At 42.1% G+C, this 16,389-nt stretch overlaps 1 protein-coding gene across 1 annotated transcript in view; it reads left to right on the forward strand.

Annotated features, from left to right (window-relative positions):
- Positions 1-15,741, forward strand: part of GALNT9 (polypeptide N-acetylgalactosaminyltransferase 9) — a 219,979-nt gene extending 204,238 nt beyond the window's left edge. The window contains exons 10-11 of the mRNA XM_065417861.1: positions 14,222-14,389; positions 15,595-15,741. Coding sequence (XP_065273933.1) covers positions 14,222-14,389; positions 15,595-15,741 — 315 coding nt within the window. The remainder of the gene's footprint in view (positions 1-14,221; positions 14,390-15,594) is intronic.
- Positions 15,742-16,389: the final 648 nt, after the last annotated feature.

The raw sequence follows: 16,389 nt of genomic DNA on the forward strand, positions 1-16,389 counted from the left end.
TAAGCCAGTTTTAAATTTGTTTAAGAATGTCCACACAGGGTTTTGAGGCCTTGTCTGCACATACATCACATGTTTTGTGAAACTGATATAAGCCCCTGTAAATGTCACACCTACACACAAAAATCCCAGTTGATTGTTAAAATGGGTTTTTTCCCCCTGGAGAAGAAGGCAATCAAACTGTGTGACACCTTTCATACATAAAGTAAAGCTAATGGAATGTATGGTTTTGCCATTTTTATGAGCAGTCAAAACATTTCAGCTATTCCTATGCCAACAAGTTTCACAAAGAAACAAGCTTTAGTCAGAAAGCTCTTTTCACGGCTGAAAACTATTTTTCACTTTACAGAATTGTCATTCCTTCTGCTATGAAAGCCGGAGCCTGATTAAACAATACAGCCCTAGGAATTTTGCCTGCATTAACATTGCAGGATGAGTTCCAAAGCTTTCCCCTTGGGTGGGTATAATTCAGCTACCCCTGTCACCTGTCAGGTCATCTATGGTACTCTAGTATTCTAGCAGGATCGCAACCCAGCGCTTTTTCCCTCCATACCTGTACAATATCAGCCTGTGCCAACTTGGTATCGCTCATTGGTGTGAATATGTCCTTCAAAAGGATCATGCAGGTAACTGTCCAAGCCAGTTAAATAGTTTAGTCAATTAATTGTGGCAGTGGTGGTTTGTTAATTATTTGCATTACAATAATGCCTAGAGGTCCCAGTCAGAACTTCATTGTGCTAGCTGTAAAAATGTATAGTGAGCTATATCCAGGCCTAGAATAGTTTACAATGCAAATAGCCAAGGTAGACAAAGGAAGTAGTAGTATCCCCATGGGGAACTGAGGCACAGAGAGATTAAATGACTTTTCAGAGGTCGCACAGTGAGTCTGTGGCGGAGCTGGGAATTGAACCCAGCTATCCTGAGTCTCAGGTAAGTGACTTCACCACTAGATCATATTTTTGAATGGAATAATTTTGGGTAATGTCTTTTCATTAGAAGCTGGGTGAATAATTCACAAATGTTTGCAATGCCGTGACCTTCTTTGACGAAAATATGTTCAAAACATTTTCCCCCATTCTTCTCCCAGATCTAGTGGCAACCCTAACTGGGTTTGGTGGTATGTGTGTGCCATAGATATAAATCTCAATGGTCATTGGGTGTTTGGTGTATCATCAAAAACAGATCATGTTGGAATTGCAAAGATCCATAGCATAACTATCTAGGGAGTGATGAGACCCAGAGAGTCCTTTAAAATGTTTTTTTCTTTTTTTTAGGCTAGCCTAGACTTTATACTATGTTGTACTTTACACTATACCTGTAACATCACAGGTCAGGGCCACTGCACCTCTAGCTCCCCTCAGTGGTTCAGTGAGGGCACCTACTCCCAGGCTTCCAGCTCCCCAGCTGTTGCCTCTCTTGGATGGAGACCCACATCTCTCTCTTCTGACCAGGGTATTTCCAGGCTGCACAGTTCCTTGCCTTCACTGTATATTTCCCAGCAAAGAGAGTCTGCCTAAACAGACCTGCTTCCTTTCTCCTTAGAGACTAGTAACTGAGTGATTGCTACAGATATAAGTTACCACATAGAGTTTTCTAGGCAAGCCTACTTTATTCCTACAGGAAAAGGCACAACACAGAAAAAACATTAAAAACAATGAAAGAAGCTACACGCATGCTAATAAGCTTACCAGAGTTCATCCCCACTCTCTCGTGGGTGCTGGCAACAGCAATCTTTCAACACCTTTCCCTAGGGCCTTCCTTGAGGTCACAAGTTCATCAGCACTTCAGCTCAGAAAAAGCACATAATCTTATGAGGCCTCAGTAAGCTAACTCCTTCCAATCCTCTCCTAAGGATGGGGGTCCTCCATGGACCAGGGGACATGTCCATTTGCTGGGTCAGAAAGAAAGCCCCAAGTCAGCCTAAACTCAGGCTTTTTATCCAAAAGTCTTTTCTTTGGCCTGGTCCCCACTAAGCCCCCACTTCGGACTAAGGTACGCAAATTCAGCTACGTTAATAACGTAGCTGAATTCGAAGTACCTTAGTCCGAACTTACCGCGGGTCCAGACGCGGCAGGCAGGCTCCCCCGTCGATGCCGCGTACTCCTCTCGCCGAGCTGGAGTACCGGCGTCGACGGCGAGCACTTCCGGGATCGATCCGGGATCGATTTATCGCGTCTAAACCAGACGCGATAAATCGATCCCAGAACATCGATTGCCTGCCGCCGGACCCTCCGGTAAGTGTAGACGTACCCCAAGTCTTACTCCTCTTTGGAGAATCCAGTTTGAACTAGTATATGCATATCTCCCCAAGGCATATCTTCCAAAAGTTGGTTTGGAGAGGGAGAATTTGCATTTCCCTCACCTCAGGATATTTCATAAGGAAGTCCACTTCACACACATTGTTCCAGAAGGATCTTTGAACTGCCTCATACCTTCCAGAGATTGTATTAATTGTGTGTTCCTGCTAAAGAAGGTCTATACAATCTCACAATAGTACATAAACATTTGAACATAAGAACAGCCATACTGGGTCAGACCATTGGTCCATCTAGCCTAGTATCCAGTCTTCTGACAGTGATTGGTGCCAGATACTTCAGAGGGAATGAACAGAACAGGGCAATTATCGAGTGATACATCCCCTGTTACCCAGTCCCAGCTTCTGGCAGTTAAAGGCTTAGGGACTCCCAGAGCATGGGGTTGCATCCTGATCATCTTAGCTAATAGCCATTGATGAACCGATCCTCCATGAATTTATCTAATTCTTTTTTGAACCCAGATATACTTTTGGCCTTCACAGCATCCCCTGGCAACAAATTCCACAGGTTGACTGTGCGTTGTGGTGTAGGATTACTTCCTTAGGTTGTTTTAAACTGTTGCCTATTAATTTCATTGGGTGACCCCTGGTCTTGTGTTAAGTGAAGGGGTAAATAACACTTCCCTATTCACTTTCTCCACAGCATTCATGATTTTGTAGACCTCTATCATATCTCCTTTTAGTTATCTCTTTTACAAGCTGAACAGTTCCAGTCTTTGTACTCTGTCCTCATATGGAACCTGTTCTATACCTCTAATCATTTTTGTTGCCCTTCTCTTTACTTTTTCCAATTCTGATATATCTTTTTTGAGATGGGGCAACCATCATTGCATGCGGTATTCAAGGTGTGGGCGTAGTATGGATTTATATAGTGGCATTGTGATATTTTCTGTCTTATTGTCTTATCCCTTTCCTAATGGTTCCTAACATTGTTAGCTTTTTTGACTGTCACTGCACATTGAACAGATGTCTTTGAAGAACTATCCACAGTGACTCCAAGATCTCTTTCTTGAGTAATAACAGCTAATTTAGACCCCATCATTTTGTATGTGTAGTTGGGATTATGTTTTCCAACATGCATTACTTTATCAACATTAAATCTCATCTGCCATTTTGTTACCCAGTCACCCAGTTTTGTGAGATCCCTTTATAACTCTTTGCAGTCAGTTTTGGACTTAACTATCTTGAGTAATTTTGTATTGTCTGCAAACATTGCCACCTCAATGTTTACCTCTCTTTCCAGATTATTTATTAATATGTTGAACAGCACTGATCCCAGTACAATATTAGCCAAACAAAGAGAGTGGGATATTAGGCACATGCTTTTCCAATTTATAGGGGATACTTTCACAAATATATTGACCTATAATAATTATACCACAAAATTTTCTCTAAATCCTAAATGAAAATGTCTGGCTACACCATAAGAATTTAATTGAACAAAATCCAGCCATTTTGTTCTCACTATAGTAATCAAAGAACTACGTAATTTACTATGTGAATCTATGTTCTGAAGATGTCAATTAAAGAAAATAGTAGAACCTTGTTAATTTGTTCTTATAACTCAGAGACCCATTGCAAAATACTAAATTTAGCTAATTCAGGTTAGAGTGTACAACCCTTACACATGTTGGTTATCACTTGCTCACAGGAATAGTCCTATTGACTTAATTGAGCTTTAGAGTAGACCAGTAAGGCCCTATTCAGGAAAGCACTTAAGCATGAGCTTAACTTTAAGCAGATGCTTATGTACATTGCTGAATAGGGATGGAGTGAAGCGCATGCTTAAAGTTGATGTAAGTGGTGTTTAAGCACATGTTTTAAATTAAGATTATTATGAAAATTATTTTTAATTTGTATGCTTCAGTGCTTTTCTAATCAAGGTTTATTTCCTGAATCAGGCCCAATGTATATAATTTTTTCTTACAAATGTTTTGAGGTTTTAAAATGAAATCTCTTCATCCCATACTTGTATTGCTGTTACTTTACTTTTTTTAATGAACATAGATATTATTTAAATCCACGACTTTGGTTTTTTCTGTGATGTCATTTTAGTTTCTGTTGAAGCACCATCTAAATCAGACCTGCATTAATGAACAGTCATTCGTGCATAAATAAAGTCTGACCTTATCACCAACTAAACAATTAACTGAAGTTCAGCCGTACATATTATTGGCTTGGAATCTTAGCTTGTGCATTACCATGGAAGCATAGCAAGATTTTCAAAATATAAATATTGCCTATTGTGGTTAATTGCAAGCCAGTGACAGGTCGTTCCTTATTACAGCAAAGTGGATAGATGCTCAATTCACACTGCCAAAGTATCCACCCTTGGTGGTCTCATTACAGGACACTTGATTGGCACTTTCAGAGTAAATTTAGATGGAGTAGCCTTTGGTGAAGATAACAAAATAGAGTTTCTTAATTAGATGCAAATGAGATTTCCAGGAAGAGTCTGTTTCAGTGAGAGGCTGCCAAGGCTCATACAAAGAGTTCAATCTCTAGCACAATTTTATTTTACCCAGAAGGTCCCAGTTTAAAGTCCTCGTAGAAGGTCTCTTTTCAATCTCTAATATGCTGCCTAGTGCCAGTAGTGCTGGAGATAGTGAGGTAAATGGTTCTGACTGTAATTTATTTTGCAGGTTCAACCTAGAAGTGGGTCACCCTGACTCTCTCATTTGATACAATACACTTCACTCTTGAAAGAACCGGGGATGGGATGCATCAGTTGTGGTTTAGAAAGTTGCTAAGGTTGAACAACAGCATGAAAAGCAGAGTAGTCATTTCCCCAACGTCTACTGGTCTTAAGCTTCAGTTAATGTCTAGCAGAGACCAGGTTCTCCCAGGCCTTTCCAGCAGGCTCTTAGTTCATTTCATGTGGGACGTAACAAGTCCCCCTTGCCTTTCAGGATCACATGGCACTGCCCAGTAGATGCTACGGATTCTCTTCTGAGGGTTGGGAATTCTTCCCACTGAATTAGCACTTCCATCATGCAGCTATAGTGCTCAGTGTATGATGGACCAGACTCGTTCTTTCCCACGAGAACTGATGTGTCAAAAGAAGGTAATAAACTATGCTTCTCTCGAGTGTGAGAATGGGAGCCCCAGAATTCTTGATCTTGCAGAGACAGCCAACATGGCAAAGATCTGTTGAGTCCTGAAAAGCCCTGGAGCCCAATAGCAAGGGAAGGTGAGCAAGAAGTTTGTTTGGAAGGGCTCTGAGGAAGCAGGGACCAGGCATTTATTAGCATCGGGGAGAAGGAGATGCATGGAACTGAATATTTTTGAACCAAAATGGCACTGATATTTGGTTTCCACATAGCTGGTTGATGGACGGTACTGCCTGGAATGCTGCTGAAGGTGCCCTCCCAGATAGCTGCTTGCAGCTGGGCTGGCTTATCTGCTGAACAGCTGTTGTGGTCCCGAGCACAAGGAGGAGCAGCTCCATAGTGGGAGAAGTATTGTCATCTCATAGACTAAGCACATGATGTTAATCTTAGTTCTGACACCAACTCTTACTTAATCAAACCACTTCATCTCTGTGTTGGATGTGTAAAATGGGGATCATGATATTTACTTACCTGTGTCATAGGAGTATTTTGTTTATTGATTAGTTAATAGGTGTCAATATGCCAGAATGCACACAAACCCCCTTCACCAGCCGGGAGCGTGGCAGCCCCCCAAATCTGCAGGCTCGGGAAGTGTCCCTGCAAGCCCTTTCACCAGCTATGCCCAGTCCTTAGCAAGAGCATCTGAGCTCTGCTTCGTATGCAACTGGAGACTGAGGGAGACCTAAAGACTCCCCTGCCCTATCCCTCGTTCACACTTTTATAAAAGGATTCAGTTAACATTGGACTGTAACACTAACCCCTCCCCTAAATCCCTTAGGGCTGGAGGCAGGACAAGAATTGTTTCATAGCCCCGTGCAAAATTTGCTACCGATGGTTCTGTTCAGTACATCAGGCTGGGGATGTTTGCTGTCTAAAACCTCTTGCATTCAGATACTCAATATCTACTGCAGTCATATTTTGAGAGAAATGTTGAAACTCTGTTGTTGTTGTTAATATTACAGTAGCACTGGGGGAAAGAGGGTCAGGACTGTACAAACAATAGGAAGAGACAGTCACTGCTCCAAAAAGCTTGCAATCTGAATAGACAAGACAAAGGATAGGAGGGGAAATAGAAGCTCAGAAAAGTGAAATGACTTGCCCTTCATGCCAGCAGAGCCCGGAACCAATCCCAGTTCTCCTTACTCCCAGTCCAACACCTTCCCTACCAGATCACACTACCTCCCTCTTCTGTTTGCACACCTCTTCTGGTAGCACCATGGCACCACTCTTTAAAAGTGCCTTTTTCCAGTGCCTGAGAATTATATTTAGGGGAAGTAAATCAGAAAAGTGGAGGAGTTAATCTACCGGATCATCCAATACTATTATCCATTTCCTTTTTTTTTTTTTTTCCAGTTTAGTTTACATTCTTTAAGAAACACCAAGCTGTATGGAGAGGTGCTGTGTTATCTAAGTTGAGCATTTTGCAGATAAGCACGGATTGGAGTCACTCACATGCAGCCAAGTTAATTAATGATTACACAGCTGGAAAAGTTGTATCAGCTCACCACAATTTACAAAATTAATTCAGTGTGAGGACCCGCAGCTGCGCAAACCCTCGTCAAGGATATTCAAGTAGATAGTATGAAAGGTGTTGACAGCTAGCATTTTGCTTGGTTAAATCATTTTTAAAACCCCTCTGTAATCAGCATGGATAAATATAGTTGCCTGGCATGTTTAGCTTTGAGTTCCTTTCATTTTAAGTCTCATGTACTAGACATAAGATGCCTGTATAATATTGAGTTGGTTTGTTTTCGTGCTCTTACTGCATGTGAGACTATATCCCATCTAGACCTGGCACTTGTTTTCACCAGCTGGATTATCACCACTGCTTTGTGCCTCTCACTGCCGTGAAGGCAGCTCAATACTCATCCCATGATCGGTTAGATTTTGTGGCCCCAATTCTGCCAGGTACTTGAGCATGTGCTTAACTGTAAGTATGTGAGAAGTCTCATTGAAGCCAGTGAGGAATTGCATGCTTAAAATTAAGCACATGCTGAATCAGCAGCTATGATTGTATTATTCATTCTATCCTCCTTTTCCACAACCTGGCCTTTTGATTCTTGGTGTTGCATATCCTAGAACCATAGCCTTCACCATACAACTAGCCAAAGACACCCCAACCATTCCACCTTTAACTCTTTAATCCACACCATTTACAAAACTTCTCTCAGTGTGTGTATTTTTTTCACTAGCTAAGGTCTTATCTTCATGCATAAGTTGCACCAGTTTAACTGATTTTAACTCCTGTGACACCATTTTAACACTTTTGACACCAGTTACCGCTGGCTTACCACTAGCTTAACTTGTCAAGGAATTGACTCAAGCTAAATCAATAAAAGCCAGGTTTAAACCAAGTGAACCGTGTGGACACAGGGTTTTGCACTGGTTTAACCAAATCTATTTAAAGACACACCTGTAGTTAAACTAGAGTGAGTTATTGCTGGACAAGAGATGGCTGAAGAACATGCAAAATGTGGCATAGGGTTTAAGAGTTTTTAGGGAAGAAATGAGCATGACAGGAATCTTGAACTGCTAAGACTGGTCTGCAAGTTTGCCAGCTTGCATCACCAGCTCTAATACTCATCGGTTTGCATTGCTGTCTAATGAACCGTTACTATAGAATCACTTCTGAACGAGAAGATGAGGCAGTCAGTGGAAGATATGCTGTCTCGTAGGAGAATCATTTCCAGGCTCTCCTATTCCTGCCTAACTTGGGCTGGGAGCATTGCAGAGTGGCTGCAGAGTGCAGAGTTTATATACAATCCTGCATCCACTATCTGCGAGTGGTGGCATAGTCTCAAAGGAATTCAGTGTCTATCTCGAATGCTGTGAGGTGGCCCTGATTATTATACAGTGTGTGAAAGAGGAAGGGGATTTAATAAGAGGGAAAATGGCAGCCAGGGACATAAAAGTATTGATGAACAACCTACAGCAACTCCCCTTTCTCCCCCCGCCATGCATACACACTCCCCCACTGGTACAGAGATGAGTCACTGCCGATGGGGAAATAAGAACTCTCTTGGCATATAGATCAAGCAGAAAGAGGAGAGCTCAACATTTGGATTCCTGCAGCACTGTAGCTACAGAAACAGAGGGGAAAGGAGTAGATGAAAGGCCTCGCTTAAACTGTTGCTTGAGGGCAGATATTTAACAATTTACTTGACAGTGCTCTGGTGTCCTGGAGTTGCATACTGGATGGTGTGGTCAGTTGTTTGGAACCGTGGATGGATGAAAGTGTGATTGCTTGTCTTCTTGGCATCTGCATGTTGGTTTGGTTCTGTACAAATCTACATGTTTATTCATCATTTCTTTATGCTCACGGGTAGGCTGGAAGTTTCAGACTCCAAGGTGACTTTCTCTCTTGTTTACAGTACAGGTTTACAGATGAGGTAGCCTGCTTTAAAATTAGCCCCGGAAGACAAAACAGCATTGGAAGTTTAAAAAAAAAGTTTAATTTCAAAAACTGCCAAAGTCCGTCAGTGTGGTAATTCCTACAACAGTTAGCTGAGCATGTGGAGATCTTCACATTTTGTCTCTGTGGAATGAAAATTAGGTGGGGCAGACACTCTAAGCTACCAACCTTGAATTAAAAGCTAGCTTTTACTTATCAGAAAGTAAGAAGGGTGACACCTTCCAGAGATAGCACTGCTTACTATTTTTAAACTGGAGATGGTTGCTTTGATAAATAACCTCTGGCGGTGTTCTCATTCCACTCTGGTTCCTGAACGGTGGAAAGAAAAAATCCTGTAATGTCACATGTACAGCAGATAATCAGAGGATTTTATCTTGAGGTATTTAATAGAACACTTGGCTTCAGTTTCACTTATGGATCACTTAGCTCTTCTCTGATAAAAAGGAAAAGCTCGGCTAAGGGTCAGCCTCATGCCAGTCTCAAAAACATATTTTTGTTTTCATTCTGGACAACGGAAGATGCACATGTAAAATGAGCAGGGATATAATCTGCATCGAGACATTGTTATACTTGTTTTTATAGAGAGAAATGAAAGGGTTAAATGCCATTGACTTTAGTTGAGTTACACCAGGGAAGAATTTGGCCCAACATGTTACAACCCATGCCACAGTGAGAATGTATAGATGCTCTTCTGGTTGGGCAGCAGGGGTCAAAGTGGAAGAATATCCCACAAAGGTTGAACCCTCTGAATAGAACTTGTAATTCAACAGTTGCAGTATATATCTCGCTACTTCATCTCAGCCTTCAGCTTTTCTCTAAATAAATTAACACAGCCTTATGAATGTGTGTTAGGTGATTAAAAAAAAAGAAACATACTATAAAATATTAGTATAAGGCCAGGCTCTGGAATTCACGAGGTTTGTGTTCAATATGTGGTCTCATTCCCTGTGTAACCTCTGTGCCTAAGATCCCCAGTATAAAATGGGGATAATAGTACTTCCTTTCCCCCACCTTTACTCTATCTTGTTCGTGTAGATTATAATCTCTTGATGGCAGGGACTGTTTCTTCAATATATGTATGTACAGTACCTAGCACAACCAGACCTGATCTCTGTTGGGGCCTCAAAGTGCCACCACAATACAAATGAAGAAGAAACAAATGAGTCCCACACAATCAGGTAGGACAATATGGACTAATTTCATCCTTGGTGTAGTTAAAGTGACCTCAGTGAATGATCACCAGAGTTGAAGTTAGCTCGCTAAACTCCCCTCTGCATCCTCTCTGTCCTTGATAGAAAGTATAATGTTATTCAGAGAAAGAACTAACATTTTCTATTGCATCCATTCAGATTCTGCAGAGAGATTTCTCTGTCTGACTTACAATATCTGACAAAATCCAATAACACTCCAACAATTTGGCATCAAAGCTCCAGATCTTATTTATATTGTTAAGGAAGGCCACAGGGGAGTTGAAGCATTGTCTTTGCCCCTTTTTTCCGATCTACAGTATTAAACCGCTTACTTTAATATGAAAGTACTTTAGCACTGATGACTAATTCTTGGGGTGTTTTAGGATCTGTTAGCCATATGCAAGTTTGGAGTAATTGGAGGGCTATTACATTTTATCAACCATCTGATTGTGGGCATCAGTTTTTAACTCTAATCCTTACAGGAGTGGATGCTAAGAACGGTGCTTCTTATTATTGTGATAAGGTCTTGCATGGTGGACCGAAGTCTTCATGGCCAATGTGACTCAAATGAAAATATGAATCCTTGACATGCCCTTTACAACAATGGCACAAATGGGACCATTTTCAACTACTGAGATAACGGAGAGCATTGATCTGTTCTTTGGCTGTAGCCTTCATTCTGTCATGGTAGCAGGTGCTTCTGTAGACTGACTGTATCTTTCACCCTATATATATATATATATTTCCTATATGAAACCTAAGCAGAAATACACCTCTACCTCGATACAACGCTGTCCTCGGAAGCAAAAAAATCTTACGGCGTTATAGGTGAAACCGCCTTATATTGAACTTGCTTTGATCCACCGGAGCGCGCAGCCCCACCCAGCCGGAGCGCTGCTTTACCGCGTTATAGCCGAATTCGTGTTATATCGGGTAGCGTTATAATGGGGTAGAGGTGTACTATTACTTAGCAGGTTATCTGTATTTGATGGGTCTGCCCTATAAATATTATAACATCAGAACATGCTGGTTCCTGTGATGTTCAGCACACACAATTCTAGGCTGTAGGGATTCCAAAGGAAATGAGATATTTTATCACAGAAAAGCTGTTTATTATAGGGCTTGCAGTGGCAAATTCTTGTCATTTAAGCCACAGAGTGCTCTGATCCACAGGGGAAATTGACCCTGGACTATAGATCATGTAGCTGATTATCAACACTGGACTTAGTTGTCTAGCTAGGGCAAATTAACCGGTTTTCAGTGAATATTTTGATTTAGAGTTGTGCGTGGGAGGGAAAGATACATAAAAACTACAATAGCACAAGCCAACCATATTGCCGTGTCTGCAGTTCACAGCCACAACTGCATCTCGTTCTCTGCTCATCCTTCCCAGTGAGTTGGAAGTGTGAAATATGCAGAACTTTGGAAAACCCAACAGATTTTACCCTTGTATGGAAGGAAAAGAAGTTCACTTGTGTGAGCTGACAGACCATTCAGACGTTGAACTAGTTTGCCTGCTTTAAACACTTCCCCAAAAAGGCAAGAAAAGGTGTCTTATATACCTTGATTTACCATGTACAGACAGTGCACTGACTGATGTCATTTACTCATCCACAAGAGAAATCCTCATGGGGTTATTCTACTGCTTTCTCTGATGCAGTCTGCAGCCTAACTCCTTGCTCCACATGATTGCACTGAACAAAAGTGGCAGGTGGTAACATTGAACACATGCTCTGTCAAAGGGCCTCTGGTCTAAAAGTGAACAGACAAAGCTCTTTTGCCACTGGGAAGATATGATTATTCACAGTATGTGCTTGCTGAGGCTAATAAGAATGAGGAAATATCTTTAGAAAGCTAAGTTTTAATTAGAGCTTTTTGATTGGCCCTTAATGATATCATCACTTGCCCTGGTCAGTAATATCCAGTTAATGCCAAGGGTTCACGACCTTCCTTCCATTCCTTTTTAAGTATTTTCAGTCTCATAACAGCAATAAGACCAGACAGGCAGTGAATTTCTGGGTGATAATTGCATTTCTCCAATGGCTGAAGATTTTGCTCTGCAGCTCTCTGCCTCATACTAAATGTGAGCCACCCGTTAGCTATATCCTTAGAGCTGAATTCTGCTCATGGTTAAATCGAGAGCCCGGGGACCAACATTTGATCTCATTTACATGTAAATCGAGGCATCAGTGGAGTTACCCCAGATTTAAACAAGCAATTGATCGGAATTTGACACAACAAATTTATCCCAGAATCCCATTGATGTAACTGAGAAGGGCAGAATATGCTCTTACTATTTAACTAAAAAATTCAAAACAGTTTATAGAGGAGAAAGAGCATTTGATAGTGGTTAGGAAAGAGGGACTGGGAGTTAGGACTCCTGGGTTCTATTCCTGGCTCACTTCGACTTGCTGTGTAATCTTGAAGACGTTCCTGACCTCTGTGACTCGTGATCGTGAACATGTTACCTGACCAGTCTATAAAAGGACACTAAAAATACTTCCCCATTTCAAGAAAGGCAAATCACTTAACCTCTCTGTGGCTCAATTTATCTGGTTGTAAAATGGACAAAACATTTCTCCACCTGAGTGGGCGGGAGGGAGGTTGTTATGAAATTTAAGATGTTTAAAAAGTGCTTTGGAGTCTTCTGATGAAAGGCTGTTTTATAACTATGTGGAAAGTACTATTAATTATTATCATATTCAGTTTATGATATGCAATGAGAACCTACCACCATCATGGATATGTTGGTACTGCATGATGTACAAGCAACCCTTAGTCATGAGCAGCAATGGCCCTCCTCTTGATTTTTTAATATTTTCCCCCAACCAGGCCAGGGCCGTAGCAACAAAGAACATGGCCCCCTCCGAACGGTGGCCCCCTCCGAACATATGTCCGGGCGGGGCCCCTTACAATGCAGAAACTGGAATGCGGTATTTATTTTGCCACTTTTAGGGGCCCCCTTCCTTGCGGGGCCCCCTCCGGTCGGAGGGTACGGAGGGCGCTCGCTACGCCTCTGAACCAGGCCCTAATGTAATAAAATGAATCCTCGTTTCCACATACTGACAGCTCCAAAAGATCCATTTTTCACATCTCGTGCTGCACATTATTTGTCCTGGACTGGGCCCTTTTATGGACAATGGCTTCAAACAAGTGAAATAGTCATTTTATACACACACACACACACACACATATGTATAAGAAACGGTAAATTCTGAAGGTCATTATACTCCTACAGGAAATATTAACAAGTGTATCGTGTTGTGTGTGTTAAGCCATTAGTGTTTGCATGCAGCCTGCTTAAACTTTTTTCTTTATTAAAAAAAGCTCAAAAATAAGAGATGTCATTTACTAAACCCTTTAATTATAGCCAATAGCATTTACCACACCACTAAACTTCAACCAAGTCTAGCTCATTGTTGTCCAGACCTGAAGCATACGTTAGCAGATCTGCTATTTCCTTCATTAATTGACTGTTTTCCTCCTCTTATTTTTGGATACCTGATATACAAGTTGAGCTGATGGATTTTTTCCCATAATGTTTATTTACAAAAACTAATTAGAGTGGTTGCTATCAATAGGCTCTGACAGAGCTCTTAAGAACAAACTGCGTGGCAAATTGCCATTGTGTCCTTGTTAAATCAATTCCCACTGAGTGGATTCGAGAGTGGTTATGATTTACATATTGATTACTTCATTTTCTTGATTGCCCTTTTGCAACATTGTTTTTTTTTCTTTTGGGAGGGTGGGGAGAAGGAGGAAGAACTATATGTCTTATGAGCAATGCCATGCTGGTAATATATGTTTTACTCCCTCTCTGCATAAAAAGTATGTGCTGGAATAGAGCACTCCAACCACAAGGGATAACACAAAGGAGCTACTGGGCCCTGTTCTCATTTGTTCCATTCCTGCGCTTGGGTCAGAAATGGATGGTGGGGCCAGGGTGGCTTTAAGCCATTTGTGTGCTCCCTATATTCTAACCATCCCCTGGTGTAAGTTAGTCCAGCCTCAACTCCCTCTGAAGTTGGCACACCTTAACTCAGGCCCTAGTTGTCCAAAGGAGGGCACCCAAAACAAGCAACCACAGTTGAAAATGTGGTGGGTGAGCATAATTTTCCAGCCTTTGGCACTGGAAGTCTCTAGTGGTGCTGATATGGCTTAAACCATGGGTTGTCTTTCTCTTCCTTCTTTTCTCCAGCTTGTCCGCTATAGTTCTGAAGGTCTCCTGCAGTTAGGGCCTCTGGGCTCCACGGCCTTTCTGCCTGACTCCAAATGTCTCATTGATGATGGGAAAGGCAGGACCCCAACTCTGAAGAAATGTGAAGATGTCTTGAGACCAGCACAAAGACTCTGGGATTTTACACAGGTACGGAAGAGAGCTTTCAAAGATGTTTGTGGTCCTATGAATTAGACAGGAGCGCCTGCTCTAGGTAATAGGGAATCCATGCAGTTGTTTGCTGCTAATCAAAAGCAAAGCACAGTATTTGCACAGATTGTATATCTCCAACCGCAGGTTCCTCGGAACATTCAGGAAAAGGGAGAGAGCTCAGAGCTCACAAGACAAGACACCAGACCAGGTGGGAAGATATTGAGGTTGCGTCAACTCTTTTTCACACACACACACACACACACACACACACACACACCCACACACACCCACACACACACCTCAAGCTACAAATGAGACTTAACCCTTCCACTTACCCCTCCACTGAGGATACATTTACATTGCAGCCGGGGGTGGGAATGGCAGCTTGCATAGAAGGACCCACGCTAGCTATACTCCAACTATCTCATTAAAATAGAAGTACATGCCCAGGTGGGTGAAGCGGTTTGCCCAAGGTCATGCAGCCACTTTGCCGCAGAGTTGGGAATAGAATCCAAGCATCCTGACTGTTACTCCAGTGCCATATCCACTAGACCCCACTGCCTCCCCAGCTTTTATGACATCTTTGTTTTGTGCTGACGGATTGACAGGGAGAAAAAATCATTTTGCGTAAGATTCTCAAAGTTACAATGTCCCCGTGAAGGCATCAGAGCTCAGTTAAGGATGTCTTCAGCTTCTCTGAACTGATCTACAAAGGGAACGTGTGGCTAGCTGTCAGAGAGGCTTTTGAAATAGCAGGGGATAGACTTTTGTGACTCCTGCACTGCCTCCACCTGGTTACAGCTGCCATATGCACCTGTGTCATCACACCAGGCCCGTGTGTGGACCCAAACCTATTCCCGGAGACTTCAGGCAGAGCAGGATTTGCCTTGTATGAATCCACTTACTGGGCTCTAAACATTTCCCAGTAGAAAGTGATCACGCTGCATATTTACAGACAGTCCCATCCCACCTTTCTTAGCAGAGATTCATCCCAAGGAGCCTTAGCACAGCTAAGTTGTTCTGCTTTAGAAATCTCTGTTCTAGCCACACTGCCAAGCACAACTCTGTCAGCAACCAACCGCAAATGCAGGCTCATTCCTCACTCAAATACCTGAATAATGGAAAGACTGTAACGCAAAAAGCAGCCATGGGGTAGCGTGGGACAAATCCTCAGTGCTAATGTTTTTCTTTCTTCAATTCAGAATGGTCCAATCATCAGCAGAAACACTGGACGGTGTCTAGAAGTGGAAATGTCAAAGGATGCCAATTTTGGGCTCAGACTTGTGGTACAAAGGTGCTCGGGGCAAAAATGGATGATTAGAAACTGGATAAAACATGGTCGACATTGACTACTGGGGTTGAGAAGCTATCACCTCTGCCATCGTCCATTGCTCGGTGTGCGATACCCTTCAAGGCATTTGTGTTAAAGCAGACTACTATGAAAAGGAGTTGACTACCCAGGGCCATGGACTGTTAGGCACTGGTTAACAAACAGGCAGATAAGCATCCTGCCTGACTCTCCCTCAGATCAATGGATGCCCTGGAAATCCTGGGATGGTCAAACAGAACAGAGAAGTGGGCTCATTCCAGCTCTCCCAGAGGAATTAAAAGACAGCTGTGTCTGTGATGAGTTCAAAGGGGAGTTCCCTCTACTGCCTCATTAAAAAGAATCCTCTGATGGATAGCTTTTTAGCTTTAAGTTATTGACTGGTGCACAACTCCTATGATGAATAATCATGTGCCTTTTCTACTGTACTTCCTATACAAGTGGACTTGGAAATCCCATCTTTTCAGCATGTCTGGTTCATTGTACTAAACAGCTAAAAACTGTGAATAAATAACATTGCAAAATATGATATATTGTAAATTTCAAGGGTGGTTGCCTGAGCGTCTGTATTTATAGGAAGAGCCAGTTCTGCACATGTTTACAAGTGGTTTTGCACCCTCAGCCTGCTCGAAAGCAGCATCCTGGGGGTCCTCATGTAAATTCTGAATAG

The sequence above is a fragment of the Emys orbicularis genome, chromosome 16, assembly GCF_028017835.1.
Source record: "Emys orbicularis isolate rEmyOrb1 chromosome 16, rEmyOrb1.hap1, whole genome shotgun sequence".
NCBI classification, from domain to species: Eukaryota; Metazoa; Chordata; order Testudines; family Emydidae; genus Emys; species Emys orbicularis.